The sequence below is a fragment of the Diadema antillarum genome, unplaced genomic scaffold (genome assembly GCF_040938485.1).
Source record: "Diadema antillarum isolate AM-2024a unplaced genomic scaffold, OU_Dant_1.0 seq00000303_RagTag, whole genome shotgun sequence".
NCBI classification, from domain to species: Eukaryota; Metazoa; Echinodermata; class Echinoidea; order Diadematoida; family Diadematidae; genus Diadema; species Diadema antillarum.
Window position 1 is genome coordinate 85,797 of NW_027271326.1, and position 24,935 is coordinate 110,731.

General features: G+C 38.3%; 2 protein-coding genes across 2 annotated transcripts; both read right to left on the bottom strand.

Annotated features, from left to right (window-relative positions):
- Positions 1–225: 225 nt before the first annotated feature.
- Positions 226–9,704, bottom strand: LOC139730352 (peptidyl-prolyl cis-trans isomerase FKBP14-like). Its single transcript, XM_071641218.1, has 5 exons — positions 9,454–9,704; positions 7,487–7,638; positions 4,195–4,328; positions 1,956–2,119; positions 226–366 (listed from the first exon to the last, which is right to left on the bottom strand). The coding sequence occupies exons 1-4, from the start codon at positions 9,660–9,662 to the stop codon at positions 1,958–1,960; spliced, it is 657 nt and encodes a 218-aa protein (XP_071497319.1). The 5' UTR covers positions 9,663–9,704; the 3' UTR covers positions 226–366; positions 1,956–1,957.
- A 7,070-nt stretch (positions 9,705–16,774) lies between these two features.
- LOC139730360 (probable G-protein coupled receptor 21) lies at positions 16,775–18,100 on the bottom strand. Its single transcript, XM_071641229.1, has one exon. It carries the CDS (start codon positions 18,098–18,100, stop codon positions 16,775–16,777), a length of 1,326 nt encoding a protein of 441 aa, XP_071497330.1.
- Positions 18,101–24,935: the final 6,835 nt, after the last annotated feature.

A 24,935-nucleotide genomic window follows, 5' to 3' on the forward strand; every position in this document is an offset into this window, starting at 1 on the left:
TCTCGAATATATCCAAGCCTGGCCAGCCTTCCCACACCATGGTATCCCCACGCTACAGAGTCTGTATTGGTCAGGTCACTATAGGCCCTAATCTTCAAAAACAAACAAGAAAACAAACAAACCAAACAAACAAAAAAACTTCCAACTGAAACTCATACGACAACAGTGATGCAGCCACGGAATCTTTCGGAGTACAGCCTGCCGGTGAGACTAGAACTCGTCATGCTTGGGTCCGGGGAACTCCTTGTGGCTAATCGTGCCATCCTTGTCCTGGTCCATGGAGCTGAACATGTGCTTGATGGCCTGGTCGCGGTCCGGAAAGTCTTCGATTCCTCCCATACCCTGATCCTGGATGTAATTTAGCATCTGTAGGTGATGGAATAATAAGCATTGTAGTCATAGTCACTTTTGCATTAAAAAAAACAAACAAATATATAAAATTATATATATTATGTCATTTATTTGGATTTTATACTCATAATCATATAGAAATTGATTAAATTGAATAGATTTCATAGATAAATAGATAAATAGATTTCATAAACACAAAAATAATTGTTCACTGGATTTATAAGCCATGTCACCTTTTTTTTTTTTTTTCTTCTTCTTCTTCTTCTTCTTCTTCTTTTTCTTCATGCTGGTGTATGGGAGGTTAGCCCATATAGTCATGTTCAGGAAAAAAACTTGAAATAAACACACTGCAAAAATGTGGGGCAAAAATTCATAAGAAAACACTATGAAAAATATGTTTACTCATACTGGTGCAATGTTGACATTTCAGGTATGGTGCAACATTGTAAATGGGCATGTTTTTCATGGGACTATAATCGTTACACCCTTGTACAGAGAGGCAACTTCAGTATGAATGTCTTCCTTGATTTCCACTGCAAGAATGAAATCACTGTCTTATGATATGAGTGTAAACACAGCATTCCTCAATTTATTTTGGAACAAAAAGTGGAAGAGGTCCCTCACACTTCATGTGAAGCAGTGCTATCAAAACTCATTCAAATTTCTTCCTCCTTCCAATTGGCTGCAGAAATGGCACTAATTACTACAAAGTACACCAGTATTGTGCTAATAATGGGAATTTTCTAAAAGGAAGAAAAGAGAGAGAAAAAAGTTATATGCTGGTGGCAGCCTGCAACTGAATTCTCCCGTAACGATGGCACGATTTTCGGTAATTACAAATTAATGCAGCTTCAATGATAATTTTTTCAATCTGCTTAAACATAAGATTTATTTTTCAAGGTTAGTAAAGAAAGAGTGAATGCTTGTTAGTTAGACAGCAACCACATGACATGTTTTTTTCCCCACATAGACCACCAGAATTATTGTTGAGAAGGTGGAGGCAACATTTTTTTTTTTCAATTTCTAGTCAATTTACAATCAACAATATGACAATATGTCACAATTGACAGTCCATGGTCTTATTCACTGAGTGATAATAGCTCCTCAAAGTGATGACCTCACAGGCGTTGCGTTGTGAAAACATTCATTTCTGGATCTGCCCATTGAGATTTGAGTTCTCAGGGACTCGGATTAACCTTGAAACTGCTCCAACAAGTGGAAAAAAAAATCATGTGCATGCACAATCCAAAATTATTAGATCATGTGAATATGATGTGATACAGGTGCATTTCATGGAAGAAATTCCTATATTTGTCCACAAAGAACACTAATAAAACAAAGAAAGTATTAAAATATGAAAAATTCAGTAAAAAAGAAAAGTCTAATGGCACAATGGTCACATTCTGACCAAAGCCACCAAGACAATGGGAGGATTAAATGGCAATCACTTGATGAGCCTTCCAACTTGTCAGCCCTTTAAAAAAACGTGAAGACACTCCACTACACTTTTCGACCGTGTTTATAAAAAGATACAAAATCACATAGTGTGCATATTTACATCCTACAAATTAATGATTTATGGCACGCATCAAAGCTTTACGTACCCCTATAACTCTTCGTGTCTGGCGTGGCCGAAAAATTCGCGCGACGAGATTGTATTGCTCCTGTCAAAGTCTTTGCTGGCAAAAATGTTTTGGACAGCCTGGTTGAGGGCGTCCTCCTGACCGAGGGCATCGCCCATCCCCTGCCCAGAGAGGAAGACCCTCATCTAAAACCACCAACCAGAGAAGATGCCAAATATGAGTGGTTTGCAGTAACACAGTTTGGTGTGCAGTGTGCAGTGTGCATGTGAATTTTCTATGCATTGTTGTTGTTGTTGTTGTTGTTGGTTTTTTTATTTTTTTTTTTTGGGGGGTCATCATTCTAATGGTAAAAGAGTTCTACAGACAGGCAGTCCATAGCCTCTGCTCACATGTAATTATATTTAACCAACATTTTAAAGTGCTATAATTTTGTTTTATTCACTGTTGAGCCATCACACCTGAAGTTACAATACTGGATTTCTGATTCATGGGTATAACTGTACATATTTTCAGTCTTTTCTATGAAGCGGATTAGGGATAACACATTTTTGTTGGTCACATTAATACAGTTTGTACATTATATGCAGAAAACCTACATGTAGAATAAACAGTTAGGCAAGACATAATTATATGGAAAAAAAAAAAATACCACCCATGTGAGATAGTCCCAGCCAGGTCTATCACATCTGCCTAAACCTCTTGCACTATAATACTGACAGCTGATCATGTGTTGCAATGCATACAATGTGCACAACAAAGCAGGAGAAAGAACACTGTGCAAGTTGCACATGCATTTGTGCCAACAGTTGCACTTGGCAAGCAGGTGCACGTTCCAGAAGTTTCACTTTGTGATGTGAGCAAGATGAATAGTATGATACAAGCAAGGTAAAGCTTTTGAAAAGCACTGCAAATAGATCTTGGAAAGTGACCAGTTAAATTCCTGTCAACATTAACTGCAATGACCAAATAGACACTAGCATGTAGGTAGGGCAATTTGTCAATCAGTTGCAACAGACACTAGCATATATAGCACATTGCTCAAAATCGTTTTCATTCAGAGGTTTAAGAAACTTATGACTAATTTTGTGAGAAAGAAGGTATGGTTATTGACAAGATACAAAAGTATCTATAGGCAAAGATTGATACAAAAGTAGGAAATGGGGAGCCTTTTCACCAATGATAATCAACTCTTATAAATACACCATTTTCCTAAAAGCAATCTTATTTCAGAAAAGTTATTTGGCCTGAATCCCAGTAGCATCTGGTCCAGCCTGAAGATGCCCCATTAACCGGTTGAGGACGGGCTGATTTTGCTACAACACGCATTTCCCACAGACACTTGCCCAGGTATACTCGGGACTCATACTCAATGGGATAAAAACTCACTGAGCTGCTGGCTGCATTTTGCTTGGTTCTTATCATCTCTGTATTGGTTAACTAGTCTTTCCACAAGGCCCTCTGATGTTGGTTTGGATCATGGAGCATTGTGCATTACATTTCGCAACTACCAAGTAAATTTTGTCTCTCTTCGCTTGCAAGATATCTGTAGGAGCTCTGTTTGTTTCGGCTCTTTTCAATATATTCTGTTCAATCTAATGGGCTTGTATTCCAAACAGATGTCACAGAGCCTTGTAAAAAGGCTATATCATAATGCTCTGCACTCTGATCTCTAATAATAGTCTGTAATTAATTGGTTCCTTTCCGGAAAAAAAAAGGTTGCCACTGCGAGAAATTGGAGAATGATTACAGGTTAAAACCCCCCAACTCTAGCACAATGTAGTCCTCTTTTGTGTGTGTGTGTGTGTGTGTGTGTATGTGTGTGTTTGTCTGAGTGCCTGGGTGTGCATGTTATGTCATATTATTTAGCTCAATTACATACTGAAAAATGTGTGGGGATGTTCGAAGAGTTGGTTAGTGAGAAAGAGGGCTTTTGTGGTCTTCTTCTTTTGACAAGAGGCAATATATGACACCATTGTATTGATTCATTGCCATGTGCACTCCCATTATAATGAACATGATTATAACAAAGTTATGGTTACAACGAAGTAAAAATTCAGGCCGCAACAATATCCGCGCTTTTTTTTTTTTTTTTGTTCAGTTATACTGAAATTTCGATATAACAAAAGAAAACCGCCAGTCCCGAGGACTTTGTTATAATGGGAATCCACTGTACTTTGGAAGGAACAAAAGGATAACATTGTGTATATCAAGAAGGATGGTATTGGCATGTTCATCCAAGTCTAAAATCAGTTGTACAAACCTCATCTTTTGTAATCTCCTTGTCATCATTAGTATCAATTTGTTTGAAGAGATTTGTGACAGGTGGCTCGTCATTTAGCTGGTGCAGCTCAAAGCGGTAGCCGACATCACGGTCAGGGGGAGGGGCCTTGGTGTCTACGGAAACAGTGAAACAAAAATGACCAATAAAAAGAGATGATTATTGATATGATTGCACTCGAGAAATTACGCACCAATTTGATACTATGAGAGTGACAGTAAAGTTACAAATCATACAAAAACTAACTTCTGCACAACTACCTGTAAAGCAGCAAAAACAAATGTATACCTGGAATTCATTCGCCAACTTCTCAGTGTGCTCTGTCGAATATAGCATTTGGAGATAGTACCGTTGAAATTTTCATGAAATCAATTTATACTTTTAAAAAATATTCACTTTAATCTTGAGCAGTTCAATATTCATTTGTTTGCCATGAACAGAAAGCAAGATTTCTTTGCTCACCTGGTATTGTGGACTGCCAAAACACATGTGCGCTTATGGCAGTAATTCTGCGCAACATCACACATCACACATCATGCATGATGGCATACATTCTGGATTTCATGGTGGGTGATTTGCACAGGCCTATACCAGGCACCGCTTATACAGATTGTATTAAAGTGGTAGCCTCGCGATGGGAGAAAAATGTGTCTCCTCACCCCTCCTGATTAAGTGGGGACCACTGTAAGGTTATGAATTGCTAAGTTTCCATCAGTGTGTGTTTACTTGTTATCAGTAGAGCTCATGTCAAGGTTAGAGCGAGAGATATACAGGGCATTCAGACGCAAAAAATTTATACTAGAACTGTATAGCTATACCAAAACGGTATAGCTATACGATGAATTTATACGTCTGAATGCTGACTAACGAAACAACGTACAAAGAAACGACGTATAGCAAAACGACGGTCAGAGCATCGTTTCGAACTAGAACTCTGTAACGAATCAGCATTCCGTGTGCGTCTGAAGGTATGGCAACCATAGAATGGTATAACTAGGCGGGGCCTAATGGGAGCGCGCACGGAAGGTGACCCCACAGATGACACTCATGACTATATCAGCATGTGCAGTGGGAAACTGCACATCTACAATACGGCGTTTCCCAGAACCACTGGCGTAGCCGGGGGGGGGGGGGGCAGTCGCCCCCCCTAAGATTTGGACCGGGAATTTGGGAGGCGGAAAAAAAAAATGCGTGTATACTGTATGCATGCACATGAAGCGGGTCTCCTTTGCAACCTTTCATCAAGATATTTTTTTGAATATTTCACTCAAAGTGTGCACCAGATCGTTGAATTTCAATTCAAAATATGCAAAATCTCTCATGCTTGGGAGGGGGTATCCCCCTCCCAAACCCTCCCGCTCTGTGCCTCTTTCCCTAGCTTATTACACTTTTTAGATTTACAAAAAAAAATTATGAATAATTCTGAGTGCACAAGACTTATCACTTATATTCCGAAAACTCGAGGTTCCCTCATGTATAAGGGGAATTTCCCCTTTTAATCGACCCTTTCCTCCCTCAGTCCCCCCCCCCATCAGTTTTCTTTTTTTGTGTGTGATTTCCCAAATGTTGATTCCATCAAATATGCGTATACGAGATATCTCAATTTCAACCTTAAAAAGGCAAAAGCTCCATCGAAAGGGAAGGGTGGAGATTACACTCGCCCACGCCTTCTCCCTGCTCGCCCGCCCCTCCCCCCCCCTTCCGCCATGCATAGAAGTAGATTGTGGCTATACCCAGATCGCTTTATTTCAATAAAAATGCAAAAGCTCCGCGAGCGGGAGGGGGAATCCCCCTTCCACTAAGCTCTACCTCACTAGACTTTATACACACAGATGGTGCACATTCGGAATAAGAGCTAAATTCTGTGATTTTAACACTTCGATGAAAAAGTATTGCACCAAAAATTTGCACCAGATCGCTGAATTTCAGGTCTGAAAACGCATAGTCACCTCTGTGTGGGAGGGGATATGCCCCTATCTACACCCTCGTGTGCATGCTTATTCTGTTTGATTGCTGAACAGACAGCGTTCATGATATTCAATGTAAGAATTAATACAAGAAGATTATTTAAATGATACCATTTTATAGGCAAATTGTTCAATAATAATCTATACTAAATATACTACAACCTTAAACAAGTGGGACTGTTTCAACTCGTTAATACACGCAAAACATGCATCAAATTGCACCATTTGCAACATCAAAATGCAAAAAATTCTCACCGTGGGAGGGGGGACACCTCCCTCCCACACCCTCCCCTCCCCCCTCGCTCACTCCGCTCGCTCGGGTTCAGTCGCGTTCATGATATTCAGTGAAAGGAATTGATACAAGAAGTGTATTTAAATCATACCATATTATAGGCAAATTGTTCAATGATAATCTACATCAAAATATACTGCAACCTTGAACAAGTGGGACTGTTTCAACTCGTTAAAACACGCAAAAACCTGCATCAAATTGCACCATTTGCAACATCAAAATGCAAAAAGTTCTCACCGTGGGAGGGGGGAACACGCCCTTCCCACACCCTCCCCTCCCCCTTCGCTCGCTCCGCTCGCTCGGGTTCAGTCGAGTTAATGTATTCAGTGAAAAGAATTAATACAAGAAGTGTATTTAAATCATACCATTTTATAGGCAAATTGTTCAATAATAATCTACACTAAAATATACTGCTACCAATAAACAAGTGGGACTGTTTCACGTCGATAAAACGCGCAAAAACATGCATCAAATTGCACCATTTGCAACATCAAAATGCAAAAAGTTCTTAACGTGGGAGGGGGGACACCCCCCTCCCACACCCTCCCCTCCCCCCTCGCTCGCTCTGCTCGCTCGGGTTCAGTCGCGTTCATGATGTTCAGTGAAAAGAATTAATACAAGAAGTGTATTTAAATTATACCATTTTATAGGCAAATTGTTCAATAATAATCTACATCAAAATAAACTGCTATCTTAAACAAGTGGGACTGTTTCACGTCGATAAAACGCGCAAAAACATGCATCAAATTGCACCATTTACAACATCAAAATGCAAAAAGTTCTTACCCCTCCCACACCCTCCCCCCCTCGCTCGGTCGCTTCGCTCCCTCGCAGACTAACCGCCCCCCCCCCCCAAGATGAAATCCTGGCTACGCCGTTGCCCAGAACGGTCGAAATTAGTGTCTGAACGGTCTGTCGGCTATACGATGATTCTTTATACGTCGTTTCGTTATCGAGTTTTTGGTATAAAATGGCATGCATCTGAAAAGGGGGTTATACTGAGGGTGTGGCATACTTGGAAGGGCGTGGTTGGCAGTCAGTTCTCCGGCCGGTATCAGGACCTCCCTCTTCTCCTTGAGACACATCCCCTCCACTGCTAGGTGCCAGCCCTTCATGGCCGTACTTGCATCATCGTGGAGCCGAAAGTAGACTGGGCCCTTGTTCATTCTGTGAATGATATGATACCAAGGTACCGGTAATGTGATTTAGTTTCCACTTCATAGGCAATAATGTTGCAAATGCAGTGTAAACTTTACTTGCACACAAAACTCGCCTGGGCCCTGTTTTATGAAGAGTTAAAATTGATTATTTATAGTTGATTTTGACTGCAGGTCTATGGCAACCTGTGTGGTGAGGAAATTCATAATTGATTTTATCTTTTGATAAAATGGGGCCCTGGTACATTTTGAAAGATAACACTGTTCAGTAATCAAGTGTTTTGAGGTAGTGTAACCATTGTGTGTATCAGCTCATTGTTTCCTCACCTAACACTAGTAACTAGCACTACGGGTAAAAATGATCTTTTATTTAAGGATTATAGTCACTTTCAACTATTCGACACTGCTTCTAGCCATTCCAGAATAATCAACAATCATACAATAGTTCCAGATCTTAGAATAGATCATAATCTGTTAAATTAATATCCAGCTCATCCATCCACTTCGAAAACTATGCTTTCATAGCTCTTTGTATATTATTGAATCTTTGCTGCTCAGCGGAAATGACATATACGGTACTTGAATTAACTTGTAGAGGACGGACTGATTTTGTAAAACATGCGCATTTCCCATAGACACTTGATCGAGTACATAGTACTTGGGATTGGTCCTCAGCGGGTTACAGTAATATCCATCACTCTGAACTATACAACATTTGACTACTTGCTGTCTCATCATTTCAACATTTACGCTATCCATCATTGCTGGTTTGACCATCAACATTCATTCAACACACCTGTACATCTGAGGCAGCCAACTGACATTCCAAGTAAAGATCATACCAGTTACTGGTACCATTGCAGGACATAATTTTAAAGATAAAATGGAGTTCCTGTTAAGGTGCATTTCACCGAGTGAAACCATGATTCAAAGTATCTGGATATAACTGCTAGTCAGTATGATGCTTAGGGAGCATTATAACTCATGTTTGATTACTTGAACCAATTCATATCATGTAAGCTCTAACAGCACTGCCATAATACTAAAGTTTACAAGAGTATACTGCAGCATCATTCTGCAGAACAGTTACAATTGTGTAGATCTACTGATTTATATGAAAAGTTCTCTAGCTGCACCTTCCCCATTCTGTCTCCTGAAAGGCCAGGCCTCCAGTACAGTTGACAAGTCAAGTGTGACAAATCCCACCCATGACTGACCATGTCTGACCACTAGTGATGCCAATCGGCATCATTGTGAACTCTGTGGGGAGTTTATCTGAAATGTAATTTTTACAACATTTAACCTAAAAAAAAAGCTACAGATTATCTTCAAAATTATCATTGAACACTATTCAATTTAATTTCAATTTATTTCACAAAACATTCCATTTTTCAAATTTCATTAGGGTTAAAATCTCAAAGGGGCATAGCAACTGGGCCACAGAAACATTGGTAAAGTTTAGTTCGTGACTGATAAGTCGGCCCCGTATATTAAACGTACATTGTACGCCTAGCATATCGCGGCCGGCGACCCACTGTTAAAAAAGTCCGAGTTCACTCGGAATGCCATGCAATGCAATGCTGGCAGTCGACATGGTCGATACGCTGTCAAATTCAATAAAAGTTAAATTTTATGTCATTTTAAAACTGGTCGTCTTCACCCACGCAGTAAATTGTGCCATTGGCTGAGATCATTTAACGTGCCATATCATATCATGGGTGTTTCTGAAAAACTATCTAGAAAACTGTTTCGAAGTATGGTCATACCGAAGCATAAAAATTAGCATGGTCATGATGACATGTGAAAAGATTTGGCGGATACGTACGTGCTGTCGAACTCCTCGGCACCCGCTGCGTCGGGCAAGAAACCCGTGTAGGTGACGGTGACATAGTCGCCGGCATTGGCCTGTCGCGAACACATTTCTGGCTTGTATAGGACATTGATATTAATGTCTTCTTGTCCTGTCTCTTCTTGGGAAGACAATTCGCCAAGTGTTAGTAATAGAAGAACGCTGTATACCCACTGTCTCGTCATTTCTCCCTTGAGTTTTTATCACAACTTGAGTTGACTGTATAATGTGGCCTGGACTGGTGAGCGGTAGCTAGCTCACGCTCTATTAAAACACATGCGACAGCACCTGGCTCTTCTTCGCTTCGTCTCCCCCACCGGTATAACCTATCGTGCACACACCGCACCTGTGGGCAACCAGTGCAACCCATCAACTTGTCATCATTCTTACCCCATAGGATTATTTTACACACTGGCACTGCACTGGGGCGTGTCGGATAAGGAACAATGCAAGTGGCAAACACTGGCTCAGGAATGTTTGTACACGTGTTCAATCTTCAAATCAAGGATCGGAAGGGAAGGGTTAGTACAAAGGGCCTCACATTATTTCTTCAGACCATGAACTGAGAACACAATAGGCGGTTTTCATATGCATCATATACCCATTTTTTTTTTTTTTAACATATAAATGCTCTCACAGACTGTGGCATCCCGTGTCCATTATTGTAATGCATTTTGTAGTGAGCCATGCCCCTGTAAAATTCTCCTCGATAAAAACAAAAGAAAATTAGCTAATATCCATGCGTTGGGAGATTTCTTCAATAGGCGTCTTCACATCAGGCCGATGTTTCGAAATAGCGCGCTATTTCCTGACTTGGGAAATTAGAAAATATCTCGAGCTTGGATTTTCATCGGGCTGATGTGAAAACGCCTAGTGTCAACCGAAACATTCTTGAGGAATAGGGGGAAATTTCATCATCTTAGTGTTTCATGAACTCCCGCATGCATTGTGAAAACAATGATGCAATTGAGTGTGCTTGCTTATTAAATAGGGTTTACATCTAGGCCTACACAGCAGGCCCTACTTAACTTGTGTTAGGTCGTAGATGTTTCTTAATGGAATTCAGCACAGTTAAAGTTTGTTGGCCGGTTTAATAACGAGTCGTTTGCTCGTTAGGAAAATACTGCACAAGTAACCCGAAAATATATAGCTTGATTACAATATCGAGATTATGTTTTGATCTAATTTTCTACTTCATCGAAATAAGACTTCTCTTACTTTTAGAAGGCATGGAGAATTATATTATGTCTCATTTATCTCAGCTAGTAGTCATGGTAATATTGCAGAATGTGTCATTTTTATTCACAATTTTGTTTTTGTATCAAATACTCCTATAGGCCCTATAATCATTTATATGTCTATATAATTGTTGTTGACATTGACATACATGGATCTTATAAAGTTTTGTACGTTCCTTTTGCTGTGAATGTGATTGATAAAATAAAATGAATCGAAGGGGATCGACCATTTACCGGTAATAGATTGCATTGTTGTTTGCATCTTTATCTTCTTGTGTTTTTGTGTTATGTTTTGTGTTATGTTGTGTTATGTTTTGTTGGAAAAAGGAGAATGAAAATGAATGAATTGAAATTGAAATATTGTTGGGGAGTAAACTGTTTAACCCTCTGCGAGCCACATTAACTTCCTATCCGTAAGTATATGTGTGTGAAACATAATACAAATTTGACTCATTGGCACAGATGAAAGGGTTAATGACCGTAAACTCGCATCTAATTGCTGAAAATCCGGAAATGTAAGACGCCATACCCGATAACAGTATAGTGTTTGAATTATCATTCAGGGGCGGATCCAGGAATTCCGTTAAAAAAAAAAGGGGGGGGGGGGGGGGCAACAAGATTTCTAGTGCTACTTTCGGGTTTGATCTCATTTCCCCCCCTTTTTTTTTTTCTTTTGCTTTAACAACAAATAAAGAGGGGCGCGCCTGGCACGCCCCCTCTGGGTCCGCCACTGTCATTAACCCTTTGTATGCTTTGAGTGCCAATTGCCACTAAAAACAAACAAACAAAACAAACAAATAAAAAAAAACCATTATAGCACCCGACTTCAATTAACCCTCCGAAAAAAAGGTACGACAGGAGAAACCGAGCACACCATGCGGACTGCAGTATTTGTGGCAAGCTTGTTGGGCTTAAAGGGATATATAGTTTTGGTTGAGACTTAACTTCAGGTTTTTATCATTTTTTTGGTGAGATAATGAGAAACCTCTTATGCAATATGAAAGAGCGTGTAATTCCAAGAGGGATTCAATGTTTATTTGATGAAAATTGCTTTTGAAATGGCCGAGATACATATGTATATCCAAAATAGAGCCATCTTATTAAAGTGTGGGATCCACTGCTATTACGATCGTTTTGTTTTACTTTGTTTATGGATGTTTCAGCTATTCCAAAAACGATTTTTACAAGATAAACTTTGAATTCCTCTTAAAATGGTATGCTCTGCAATATTTCATAATTTCTTGGTATCTCGCAAAAAAAAAAAGTTAAAGCCCAATTTTCATCTCTACCAATACTGTACCATCCCTTTAAATATGAAACTTAGATACATTATGTGCATAGAGGGAATTCAGCAATAGTGCAGGCATCAGCAAAATCTGAGGAAAAATTGAACAAGAGTTGTAAATTTGTATGTTTCCCGGTGCCGTCAATGCTAGATCAGAAGATTTAAATATTTTTATAAAGTCACGAGTCGAATGAACGACGACAGTAGGAATCGTCATTGTTGACTTTTGTAACATGATGAAACGCACTTGACTAAAATACCTATTTCATAAAGCAAGTGGAATGATATTACCCTTTACATTATCATAAGATGTTAGTTGATACGTCGAGGAAATGTACTTTTTGTCAGAAATTGTATTTAGCTGGATTCTCTCAATATTTTTTATATCGTTTTCCATATAAAAATATGACGTATACATGTATGATACTTTTCTCTTCCAGTGATGGCTGCACTTTCAAATTTTAAAAAACTTTGAAAATATTTGACTTTTCAACGAACTTTCCGATTTTCGTTAAACTTTGCTGATGTGTGCTATTGCTGCATTTACTGAATGCACACTATTTACATTGTAACGTAGGTTTCAGTCACCCCCCCTGTAATTTGTCTAGCATATTCGTCCAAAAGGATCCTTTAACTATTACGCCCCGTTCTAAGTCAAGAAATTGTTCAAAAAAGGACTACTGCTTGCATGGCTCCATCATCAGGGGCGGATCCAGGAATTCGGTACAGAGGGGGTGCCTTTACAAAATTAAAGGGAGGGGCGCACGCCCCTTTTTTTCTTTTTATTTCTTTTGTTTTAGCTAAAAAAAATAAAGGAGGTGGGGAGGGGCGCGCTGCCGGTACACTCCCCCTGGATCCACCACAAACCACTGATCATCAGTGCATGCTGGTCTTCTGAATCTTGAAGAAATATTATATAGCCCAGTCATACATCATATCGAACCGATGCCAGCTTTTCGTCTGTCAACTGCGTCAAATTTGCCGATAAACCACAAATCTCAACAGCACTCCTTGAGGGATTTACACCTGAAGCATATACCTTGGTATAATATCAAGAAGTGAATTCATAGCTCGTTATTAGCGTCCAAGACGGGTAATTTCCATAATGTTGACTACTCGATCATTAAACGTACCTTAGTTAAGCCGACGAAACTTGAATTATTTTGTATGCTAAATTTACTGTGGAATTTATGGCATGAATTTAGAGGATTACTGTTTCATATTCACGGTAATCAAAGATATTGGAACTTGGTTCATGCATTACTGATTACAGTTTGCGTCTGTGACAGACGCACATATTTCTCCTCTTACAGTTATCCTACAGATACCGATTTCAGTGAATATCTAATGATATGATATATATATATACATATCATATCTAATGATATGATATATATATATATATATATATATATATATAATATATTACATATACATAAGTAATGATGTATGTGCATGTCTCATACAATGTATGGATAGGCACCTATAGTATTATGATATCATGTATAGGTGTATATGTTACATCAAGCGTGTAATTTTATGTCTTTTTATTTCCAATTTTTGTTCTTCGATTACATGATAAAATAATTATATAACAAATTTTGGTCCTGACGTGTTCTTGATATCTTGTACATAGGGCTAATTATACGTTTTTAGATAAATAGTTTAGTACGTGATATTATGTAAGTCATCATGTGCATTATGAAGCATTATGTTAAACTCACAAATGAAATCCAATCCAATCAAACCAAACCAAATCAAGTCAAATCAAATCAAGTATTTTATCACATCTTGCACGTACAGCAATTATTATAAGTAGGTACATAAACTATATCGCAAAGACGTAGGTAGTGTTCAAGCAAATTCTTTATTCGACAAAAAAAGAACAAATCGTCTGATGCTTGTATAAGGTCAATCATGATTTATTTGTTGTGTGCACCACGCTTGGCTGGAAAGTGGCAAATTTGTCTGGAGTGATACCATCTCACGCCTACCGTTAACATTGACAGATAATATACCGAATATTGAAATCGCATTTAATGAGTATTTCAGCATCGAAAATGGTAAAGGAATCTTAGATGTGATATCAGGATATAATTATGTACATAGGCAATATGAAATCCTTAACTTGTGTTTATGAGATCCTGTATAGACTGTATGATAAGAGAGTTAGAAGACAGGTAAAGGTATACTGGGGCACCATATAGTGAAATTGTGTGATTCTCGGAAATAAAAGCCATAACGTGCATTCTTTTCTTTTGATCTGCGAACACGAAACGATAGAATAGATCATTTTCTCCGCGTATTTTATACAAGTCAACACTTTCAGCTAAATGTATACATTGTATCAGCGTAACTGTGATTGCGTTTATAAAAATGTGTACAGTCAAAACAGAATTATGTAGGAAATGGCTCTATACATTATTTCTCGACTGCATCCATCATTATTTCCACTTATCTCATTAAGCATTGACAATCTCACCATGCTCGTATGGGACAACGATATCCAGAACAATAACAAACAAAACAGAACGAAATGCTCTCTTAATTTTTCCTTGTACTGTTGAAATGCAAAATATTCCAGTAGTATCATCAATTGTTGAAATAGATAAAATATATAAATAAAAAAGAATAATAAGAAAAAATATTATAATACCTTGTGGAGATGTGTTTGATTCTATTCATAAGGTGATCTGTGCAATAGATAGCGGGAAAATTTTACTTGGTTTACTTTTAGACCTCAGCAAAGCATTTGACACGCTTGATCAGAATATTCTTTTAGCTAAATTAAGTCTGTATGGATTTCGTGGAGTCGTTTTAAAACTTTTGAAAAGTTATTTGAGCAATCGTAAGCAGTTTATATCCATTGATAAGAATATATCAGATTACAAAAACATAAGATGTGGAGTGCCCCAGGGATCGACCCTCGGGTCTATTTTATTTCTTTTGTATATAAATGATTTACCTAACGTTTCTAATATTTTACAGTGTATCTTATTTGCAGACGATCCACCGTACAAGTATATTTTTGTCTCATGATAATATTGATTCTCTGCAAGAGGTTTTTAATAAGGAATTGTAATATGTTACATTTTGGCTGCAAGTTAACAAATTATCAATCAACATATCAAAAACTAATTTTATGATATTTACAAAGAAAAAATGTAACATTGACTCTGTATTCATTAACATGTGTGGTTCTCAAATCATGCAGACGTCTTCACTGAAATTCCTTGGAGTTCATGTAGGTGATAAATTGAATTGGTCAAATCATATTAATTTTGTTTATAATAAATTATCAAAAAAAGTTGTGTAATGTATAAACTTAGTTTTCTCCCAAAGTCTGTTTCAAAATCAATTTGTAATGCTATAATTTTACCTCATTTGTATTATGGAATAACTGTTTGGGGCAATGCTCACGAATGTTATATTCAAAGACTTTTAGTGCTTCAAAAACGTGCCATACGAATCATTTCCCATGCTGCTTTTTTGCCCATAACCCATCACTTTTTTCCCCTGAAGATATTACAGTTGAATGATATGTACAAATATCAAGTTGGAATTTTTATGTATTTGTGTAGAAATCATTTATTACCAAAGACTCTCTTAGATTCGTTCACTGTTAATAATCAAATTCATAATTATAGCACGCGATCCGCGAATGAATTTCACCTACCTCTATCTCGTACTCCTTTTTATCAACGATCTATTATATCATACATTGGTCCTACCCTGTGGAATTCTCTTCCCTGTGCAATTCGTAATGCTAACTCTTTGAATACGTTTAAATTTGGTTACAAAAAAGTTCTCCTCTATTATTACAGCCAAACTCATTGAGGTCAAGAGTATAATCTTTTATCCCTTATGTTTCGAGACGTCCAGTATTTTGTCATTTGTCATTGTGTGTTTTGTTTTGTCCTTGTCTTGTCCTATTCTTACGTTTTACTTCTATTTGAACACATTATAGATAATTGAAATTGAATGAATAATTTTAGGTCAGCTAAAAATAAGGGACATCTCCTTTCTGGCTGCTTCCTATACAGTTATACCATATAGCATAACTGTTAACCTATGTACATATAGTTGTCAATAGAATTTTGCATTTTTTCCCTTTTCACTGTCTTACTGATATGTTTGTAATTGTATCTGAATATTGATGTATGTATTTGTTTTTAATATGTTCCTTGCTTTGGTGAAATAAAGAAACTTGAAAATGTTATTTTCACACGTAAAATTGTTACCGTATACAAATAATAACGCATGGCAATATCTTGGTTATAATTACAATTAACCTATAACGCATGGAGGTTCTTTACACGGGTCAATAAGTGAGCCTCTTTCTCCCATGTCCGAGAAGCAGGTTCTTGAAATTGAGACCCATTGTCACTATGAATATACTTTATAAGTGCATGTTGTACACGTCGGATGAAATAACTAACTTACTTCAGTATGTGTTCGGGAACTGACTTCCAGTACTCGGTATATATAATGTTCTTACTTTTTTAATCTTGAGCAGTAACTTAATGGATAGGCCTATGCCGCACAGGGGAAAAAATTCAATATATAGCTCAGCTATTACCCGCTGCTTCTAATTCATTTACATGTTATACCATCAGTATCAGAAGAGTATATGGCCGCCCCTCCTCAGGCCTGATTATGTTGTTAAACGAGCTTTGATTCTGAAGTATACAATGTCTCTCTTTCGACCTACAGTACTCGGACAATAATATGTCATGGCTTTGTAAAGACTCCAAATGATAAACAGGAAGAGGTCCTATGCCGTAGTAGGTTCAAATGAAGGCTGAACACTCGGCACAAGAGCATCTATCTTTAGGGAAAATGTCGGTTGTCCGACTGATCTCTTTCGCATCGGTTCACTCCTCATCCTTTTCAATGACTTTATGCTGAACAGGTGCTCGTCCGTCGGAATCAGCACGAAGTCGTTTAGGCACTCGTCACTAAACCTTCCCGAGTCCACCCGAACGTCAGTCGGCATCACGTTACCGTCCGATCGGCGAATGCCGATATAGAAACGATGATTGGCGGAAGCTGTCGAAGGAAACGAATGAGCATCGGCTAATCTCTTCGGCAGTGTGTTGCAATCCCATTTGGTTGGGCAACACCACTGCCTACACGAAACTCTGAATCTGAGCCACAGATCCTTTGCCCTCCTTCGGTAGTTTTGGTTCATCACAAAGTACACGAAAACGTTGAATCCGCTACTGGAAATTGTTAGCCAGTAAGTTAGAAATTCCACAAACGTTGGCAACGTTGTATGGGAGATGACTGTTGTGAGAAGACTGGCAAGAATTGTGTACGGCAGCCAGGTAATGTAGTATACACCGGCAATTATAACAAGGAGTTTGAACGCCTTGAAATTGCGTCTGAAATGTGTCGGCAATCGATGGGGCACCATGGCCACGGAAGACGATCTGCCAAAGAGAACTTCGCGTCTATGCGAACTTTTGAGGACTCTGATGTGAACACTAATAGATGTAAAGGTGATCACCACGAAACTCGGGACAAGGAGCAATGATAAGGCAACTATGAAATATGTCATGTTATCTTCATAGTCGGCGGAGCAAACCAACTTATCCACGTCAAATTCATAATTCAAGCCATATAACCGCGTGAACAATTGGGAGAAGAAGGCAATACAAAAGAGCCATGTGGAAACGATAATGACCGCAATTTTGCGCTTTGTGACGTAACGTTGATAGCGGAAGGGATGTATGACGGCGATATATCGTTCGATGCTGAGGCTGATGATCGTGATGAGCGATACTCTTGAACAGACCTCCGACATGTAGGCAATGATCAGACAACAGGTGTCGCCGTACGGCCAACGGTGTATGACTGCCGGGACGATGGCACTTAGGGTGACGAGGCCCATTCCAAAGTCGGCTGTCGCGAGAGACAGCAGGAAATATCCCTGACAAGTTTTTAGTGATTTCGAGCTCCCGATCACGACGAAGTTGACGATGTTTCCAATGACAGCCAGCGAGGCTATGATAAATAGGAACCCAACCTCAGCGATACATGTGATCAAAGGTTTTGATTCTTCGTCATGCTTGTCATCGGGAACGACAAAGGGATCCATGTTGTTAGGAAATCCCTTCCTCTTGTCCTCATCGGATGTTCAAAATATTCCTTAGAGGAAAAACAAAATAAAACATGAAGAATGTTGATATAGAAGCTTAGATAGTATGTATCTTTCTGTCCGACAGCAGTTAAAAAGTGATCTGCCGGATTGTATCACCCACAATGTATTTCAATTTTCGTTGTCTGTACTGCAACTCGATGACTCGAGTCATCGAGTCTCGTGCGTTCGACAACCTCCTTTGTGACGCTCTCAAACGAGTGTGGTTACACTCGTATCCGGCACTTTACAACGCCGTAAAAACATTAGCAGGTAGATAACAGCTTGATCAAAATGATTTTCCCCTCATGAAATGGCTAGAGAGAGATACATTTTCTTTCAATGTTGCATTTACACCTATAAATTGATCACAACAATTTCGTTGTATCTTAACATTTTTCTTGTGAGTCTGTGTAATCAAGCTTAGCTAACCCACACGCCATTTCATTGTTAAATTGACCTTAATTCAAAACTTTATACTTTCCTAAGACTGTCACCAGAATCGAAGATAAATCAAGAAAGTTATGAAATTCTCAAGATTCAATAATGATTTTTTAGTAGCACACGAAAGTGCGACCAACAATGATGACATTCACTAAGTTAGATGTTTTAACGCTTTAACTATTAATATTATAAGTCAAACTATTGTACTGAATCAAGTCTCAAAAAATAATTCAATAAATTTTATTCTCATTTTTCTGAAATAGTCCTGATATACAAATTACACATTAGAAAAAGTGAACAAAATATGTAAACAACACAGTATGAATAGATAACACATGCATGATAATCAAAAGTTTATCTTGAACTGGTAAAAGAGTATGATAAATTGATATCGACAGAGACCTTAAACGCATAGCTTGTGAAGTATAGGTTCGCCTGTGACATAATGGCCAGAGGTACCGAAAGTGGACCTGTTGATAAACTGCAACAGTTTTCTTCCCTTTTTTATATATAATACATAGTAAATGCAAAGTTCAACATACACTGAATATCTATTTAATGAATCATCGATAGGAGAGCATTCAATATAATTTGAATACTCTATAAAAAAAGATATGATGGAAAAATGATGCAAAAGCCTCAGTCAAATATACTTACTATATTTTCATGGCACGGCGTCAGTGTGAAGTGGTCTTTGCAGGTGGCATGGTCTACAATAAAGTATAACTGAAATGTTCCGACTTCTTGTTCTAATTCACAGTGTATCGCAAATGCACAGCTGTTGTTATCAAATGGCACACCGCGAAGTGTCTAAATCAAACTGAGTGTAAGCGTCGTCTGCAAAGAAATTATTAGGACCAATCATTATTCTCTTCTCCAGTCTCCTTGGCAACGGTCCGTGACTACTCCACGCGTAAGTAAAATATTTATTTTTATCATCAACTCACTTAATCGCAAACAAAGAAGATATAGAAGAGAGGGAATTTCCCAGTGTCCTTAGAAACTCTTCCTACAACCTTTCTGAATTGCTTTAATTGTCGAGTGTGTGACTACACACTATGCAGGGCGTACACATCCGGGATAATGTCATTATTGGCCCAGAAAAAAAAAATAATAGTCGGTATGGTGGTATATGCACGTTTACACCTTGCATGCCTTGGGACCGCAGTAATGTATACGGTTGCAAAATGGCTGAAATTTGATCATAGAAATGGCAGCGGGAGAGAGAGAGAGAGAGAGAGAGAGGGGGGGGGGGAGATGGGGAAGGGGGTAGAAGTGAGAAGATGGAGGAAGATGCGTCAATCCTGTTTTTGCTACAGCGAGCTGAACTAGCTTGGTTGGGTTTATTTTATTATTTCTGCATATTTAAAAACACGACCAAAACACTTAAGTAACGTGACGTACATTGGATACACACCGCAATAAAAAGCATGATATGTAAAACAATATAATTTTGCGAAATGACAAGCAAGCATAATATGCCTTACTATAATAATGCAGATAATAATCATACAAATCTTGTAATCATTTAATTAATGCTTGGGAAATGATAATTGAAAAATGCAGGACACCCCCGCCTCTATCTGATGATTGATTTCGATGGCGACCTCGAGGAATATAAAGCGTATTGGCTTTGAGTAAGTGAGGGAAAATAAACAAACAAAAAAGGAAAATATTATATAAAGAGAGAGGGAGGTAGAATGAGAGAGAAGAAATACAGAGATTGCGAACGGGAGCTGTTACAATACATTTTCAATGATGGGTGTAGAGTTATGGAAACAAGGTAGCAATCTGTCTGAGAGTTGTTTAGGTTTCACGGAAATACACTTCCCCATGAAAAGACATGAGGAGAGTGACTGTTTGATAAAATCATTATTGTTCATTTTCACTCCTAAAGAAAACTTAGAATTCTCTACACATAAACTCGGGAGAGCAACCATTAAAACTAATAAATATTGCTTAAATTCTTGCCATAAGAACAGAAAAATCTAAGCTTATCCCAAGAAAAAAAAAGGTTATGACGGTATTCTCCAAAAAATGGACAGGAAAGCATAAACATTGTCTACCCGTCAACCCTTTGCTTCAATCATGTTAACGTTTACGTACAAATTTACATTATCTGCGCATGCGTTACACAATGGGCTCATTAAAATCTTTGAGCAATAGAAAAAACGATCGTTGTACCATCATACTGATGTAATGGAAGGTTCTGAATCGACAAACATCAGAGGTCAGGGTTTCAAATCCTGTCCCGTACTTTCATTGCTGGACAGGATATTTTGCCACTCTGGGGGACTTTAAGTTCTATGCTTGTGATGTGATGGTGTTAGTGCTATCTCAGCACTATTTACATACTAGTATTCAGCGATAATCCCGAACTTGAGATCAGTCAGAGCTAGCAACAAATTGACCTCGGAGTCATGACGTATACCATGTTGGTCCTGGCGCTGAATGTCGTCTGCTGAACTAGCCTCCACTTTTCTTGTACAGGACAATACAAAAACATTCATGGTTCCATCTTTGCATTAATCTTACCCTAACCCTAAGCCCCGGGAAAAAAAAGAAAGTAGGGCGGAGTAATTGAGGAGCAAAATGCCGTGTCATATGCACCCACAATCCCATACTCGCCCAACCTCTTTTGGAAAGCAAAACAAAAGGGAAAATACATTCTTGCCGGTAAGACTGTTGTGATAAGGCTTTAGGTTTAGAGTGTGATGCGAAGATTATGTAGGGTTATGATAGGATGTGTGTGGGTAGAATTAATTACACAGATGATATTTTGTTTCATAGGAGAAAAGGGGGGAGGGGTGATGTGATGTAAACCAGCCCCCTCCCACCACTCCGCCCCCTTAAAAAAAAAGAGCAAGAAAAGGAAACATGAATATTATAGTAGCAAGGCCTGAACAACATCTATAACTTTTTGTATTAAATTTTGTCAGATTTCTCTCGTATAATAGGGCCTTCGTGTCTTCGGGATTGTTTGTTGTTGTTGTTGTTGTTGTTGTTGTTGTTGTTGTTGCTGTTGTTGTTCTGTTTTTGTTTTTTTACTATGTCATAATGTTTCATCACGTCTTGCTTGTGACATGTCAGCATTTCAAGTATCTGCAGCAATCGTATTACACCACACACACATTTTCCATGCAGGTTCCGGTTGAGATCACAATATCAACGCAACCATGCACATCATGAACTTCGAATTCGTGCGGGTACATCAGTCAGGTCATAGCCCTGTACATTGTATGTGCCCACGTTTTTTTTTCTTCTAACAAGAGCATATACTATCAACAAAACACAACAAAAAACGCGAAAACAAAAATAAAACAAGACCCGTTGATAACCTCCCCTGCCTAGCTGGTGTTGTTCGTTATAACCCGCAAGTTTTCAAGGATGTTTTGGAGGATGAAGAGTATACCATCATATTTGCTGTTGTTCTTGTTGCTGTTTAATCCTCATAAAGAACCACAAAGATGATTGACGCATGTTTTTACCTTATTACAGGGCAACATGCCCCAACGTGACGAGCATAAAACTGTTGAAGAGTATTTAAAAATCAGAAGAGAGAGATATAAAAACAAAATGATTTTTATTAGCATTTTGAATTTTAATACTATTTTGTCTCGAATGCAAATCTTTTAACTTTTCCATTCTACTGGTATGATTACTTGACCATGATGCAATTTTCGTGCAAAGTCATCTTCCCTGGTGGAAAGAAGACAGTGTCTCACAATGTGAAACACAATGTGAAACGGAGTGTGAACACATTGTCAACACGGTGTGAAATCTCTTCACAATGTTAAAATCGAACGTTTTAACATTATGAACATATTGTGAATCACTAATTCGCGGTGTCAAATAGAACATTATAGGCCTACGTATGTGAAAAGCCACTCCACAGTGTGAAATAATCTTCACACTGTTCAATTCGCGCGCTTTCACATAGTCGACTACAGATGTGAACACATTGTGTGGGTGTACTGTGTTCTATCCAGCAGAGTTTTCCACGGTATTTGTTTTGGTTGTTTTTTCCACTTAGAGGACCTGTAGTGGTTCAGTGGATGAGATCACGAATTACGAGGTCCGTGGTTCGAGTCCTCTGCATGGCTGCTGCAGTTGTGCCCCTAGTTAATAGGCCTCTAATAGGCCTCTTTATTCTCTTTGTCGATTAGTCATTCATATTGGACTTACGGTCTTCGATTCTGTAGTTGTATATCCATAATAATATTAATTCATTTATCTGTTTATGTATGAATACTATCTGTCTATTCTTAATTATGTAATATAATTATAAAGATAGATCGCGCAAGCTAACAGGATTTAAACATCATTGTTATTATCACTGTGAATGTAAAGAATTACACATTCATCCCTGACGAAGGGGAGCCCCCGAAAATTTTAACAAGTAGCAATTGGCATTTTATACACATTCCTCTATCGTGACATTGCTATCGTGACTATTACTGCCAATACACGGACCTAATAACATGTGTGTGTGTGTGTGTGTGTGTGTGTGTGTGTGTGTGTGTGTGTGTGTGTGTGTATGTGTGTGTGTTTGGGGTATGTATATTAAGATTACAACCTGCAGAAATCGCGTTCTTTTTTTTTGTTTTATTATTTTGTAGTTTGCACTTTCAAAAGTACAAAGCCAGCCATAGCAATAACGAACCTGTGTTTACTGCCAGAGTTTGACAACAAGGAGGTGTGGTACCTCCACGAGTTGACAAATCAACATGATACCCTGGGCTTTAAAAGGTAAAACCCCCAGGTAGCTCGATGAACTACGTCACTTTTGTTCTATACTCGTAGTATATCGTACATGTAGTTCGGTGGGAGAGTCCCAGGGTAATTCATGGCGTCCAAGCCTGCGGGGATTATTACTGTGAGGTGAAAGCAAGAGGCCCTTTAATGCGCATGCACATCTCTGGCAAATCATGTGACCGGACTTAACTATCAGTATAATATTACAATACGCCACCAAAATTTTAGAGAGAAAAAAAAATAATGATGGGGAGGCGAGGATACAGAGAGGGGATGGGGAGGGAGATGAATCTTCATGACATTGCTCAAGAAAGAGCAAAGAAGACAATGTCCATCTTCCATAAGATAATTATGCTCTAATGTAATGTCTGGACAGGACTGTCGAAGCTTCAGTCTGTCTGCGTGGAGACGTTCGCGACTGTGCTATCAGACCGATATCATTGAGTTGGTCAGAACTCAGTGACGGTGTTTCCACTGGATAACAAATTTATTTCATTATAATTTCACGCTTAACACGATCAGTTTTTACTTACCATGACTACAGTTATTTAATGACATTTTTCTAAGTCGAGTTACAAATACCACCGAACGTCGTATCGGACAAACAGAGAAAAAGTTTTAAAATCGGACGTACAAAATAAGTTACGTTTGAAAGCTCCCCACCACATACTCTCTAAAGAAAATCGAGTGAAAATATTTACTTTTAAAAGAGTGAATACAAAAAAGAGTGAATACAAATAAGAGTGAATTCAGAGTGAAATTGGAGTGAATTTTGAGTGAAAATGTTCATTTTCACTCATTTTGGAGTGACCTCGGGATCACTCGAAGATTTTGGAGTGATCCTTGACGTCACTCTAAAACGAGTGATGATGAACATTTCCACTCAAAATTCACTCCAATTTCACTCTAAATTCATTCTCTTTTGTATTCACTCCTTTAAGAGTGAATATTTTCACTCGATTTTTTTTTTTAGAGAGTAAAGATATTGGCTGCTATGGTACTCATATTAACAGAGACGATGGCGTCATCACCTTAAAAAAAAAAAGACTCGCCAGTTTGCACACATGAGTATGACGTCATAATCTCCTTCAATTCGTATCATGTGGTTGTTATTGTACTGATTTCACTCTTCCACGGAAACATTTGGAACTTAAAAGCTCGGTAGTTTTATTTCAGTCCAATTACCACGATTACCACGAAGCCAGCCTGATTTACCTGGGCGGACCTTTTTTTGTGTCATGGACTTTGGACATAATTTTACGGGTTAATATGGGTTTCTGCTGTGTCATCGGCACTCAAAACACTTAAAGTATTTCAATTCATAAGAGCGAACTTGAGCATCGTATGAAATTCTACTTTAAATAATCTTATATTCATAAGCTTGTGTATTGCATAAGGTGAAGTCGACACCAAACAACTTGGGCAGCGAACAGTTTTTGTAATTTTCTCAGACAATTTCAAAATGTACTTTATTGTTTGCATGAAGTAACGTATGCAATGCGTCCAACGTGTAGATTTATAACAGCTCATTTCGATATCTTACTTGGGGTTATTCTTAATATTGCCATTAATTTCGAGAGAAAAAGCAAACGAACTG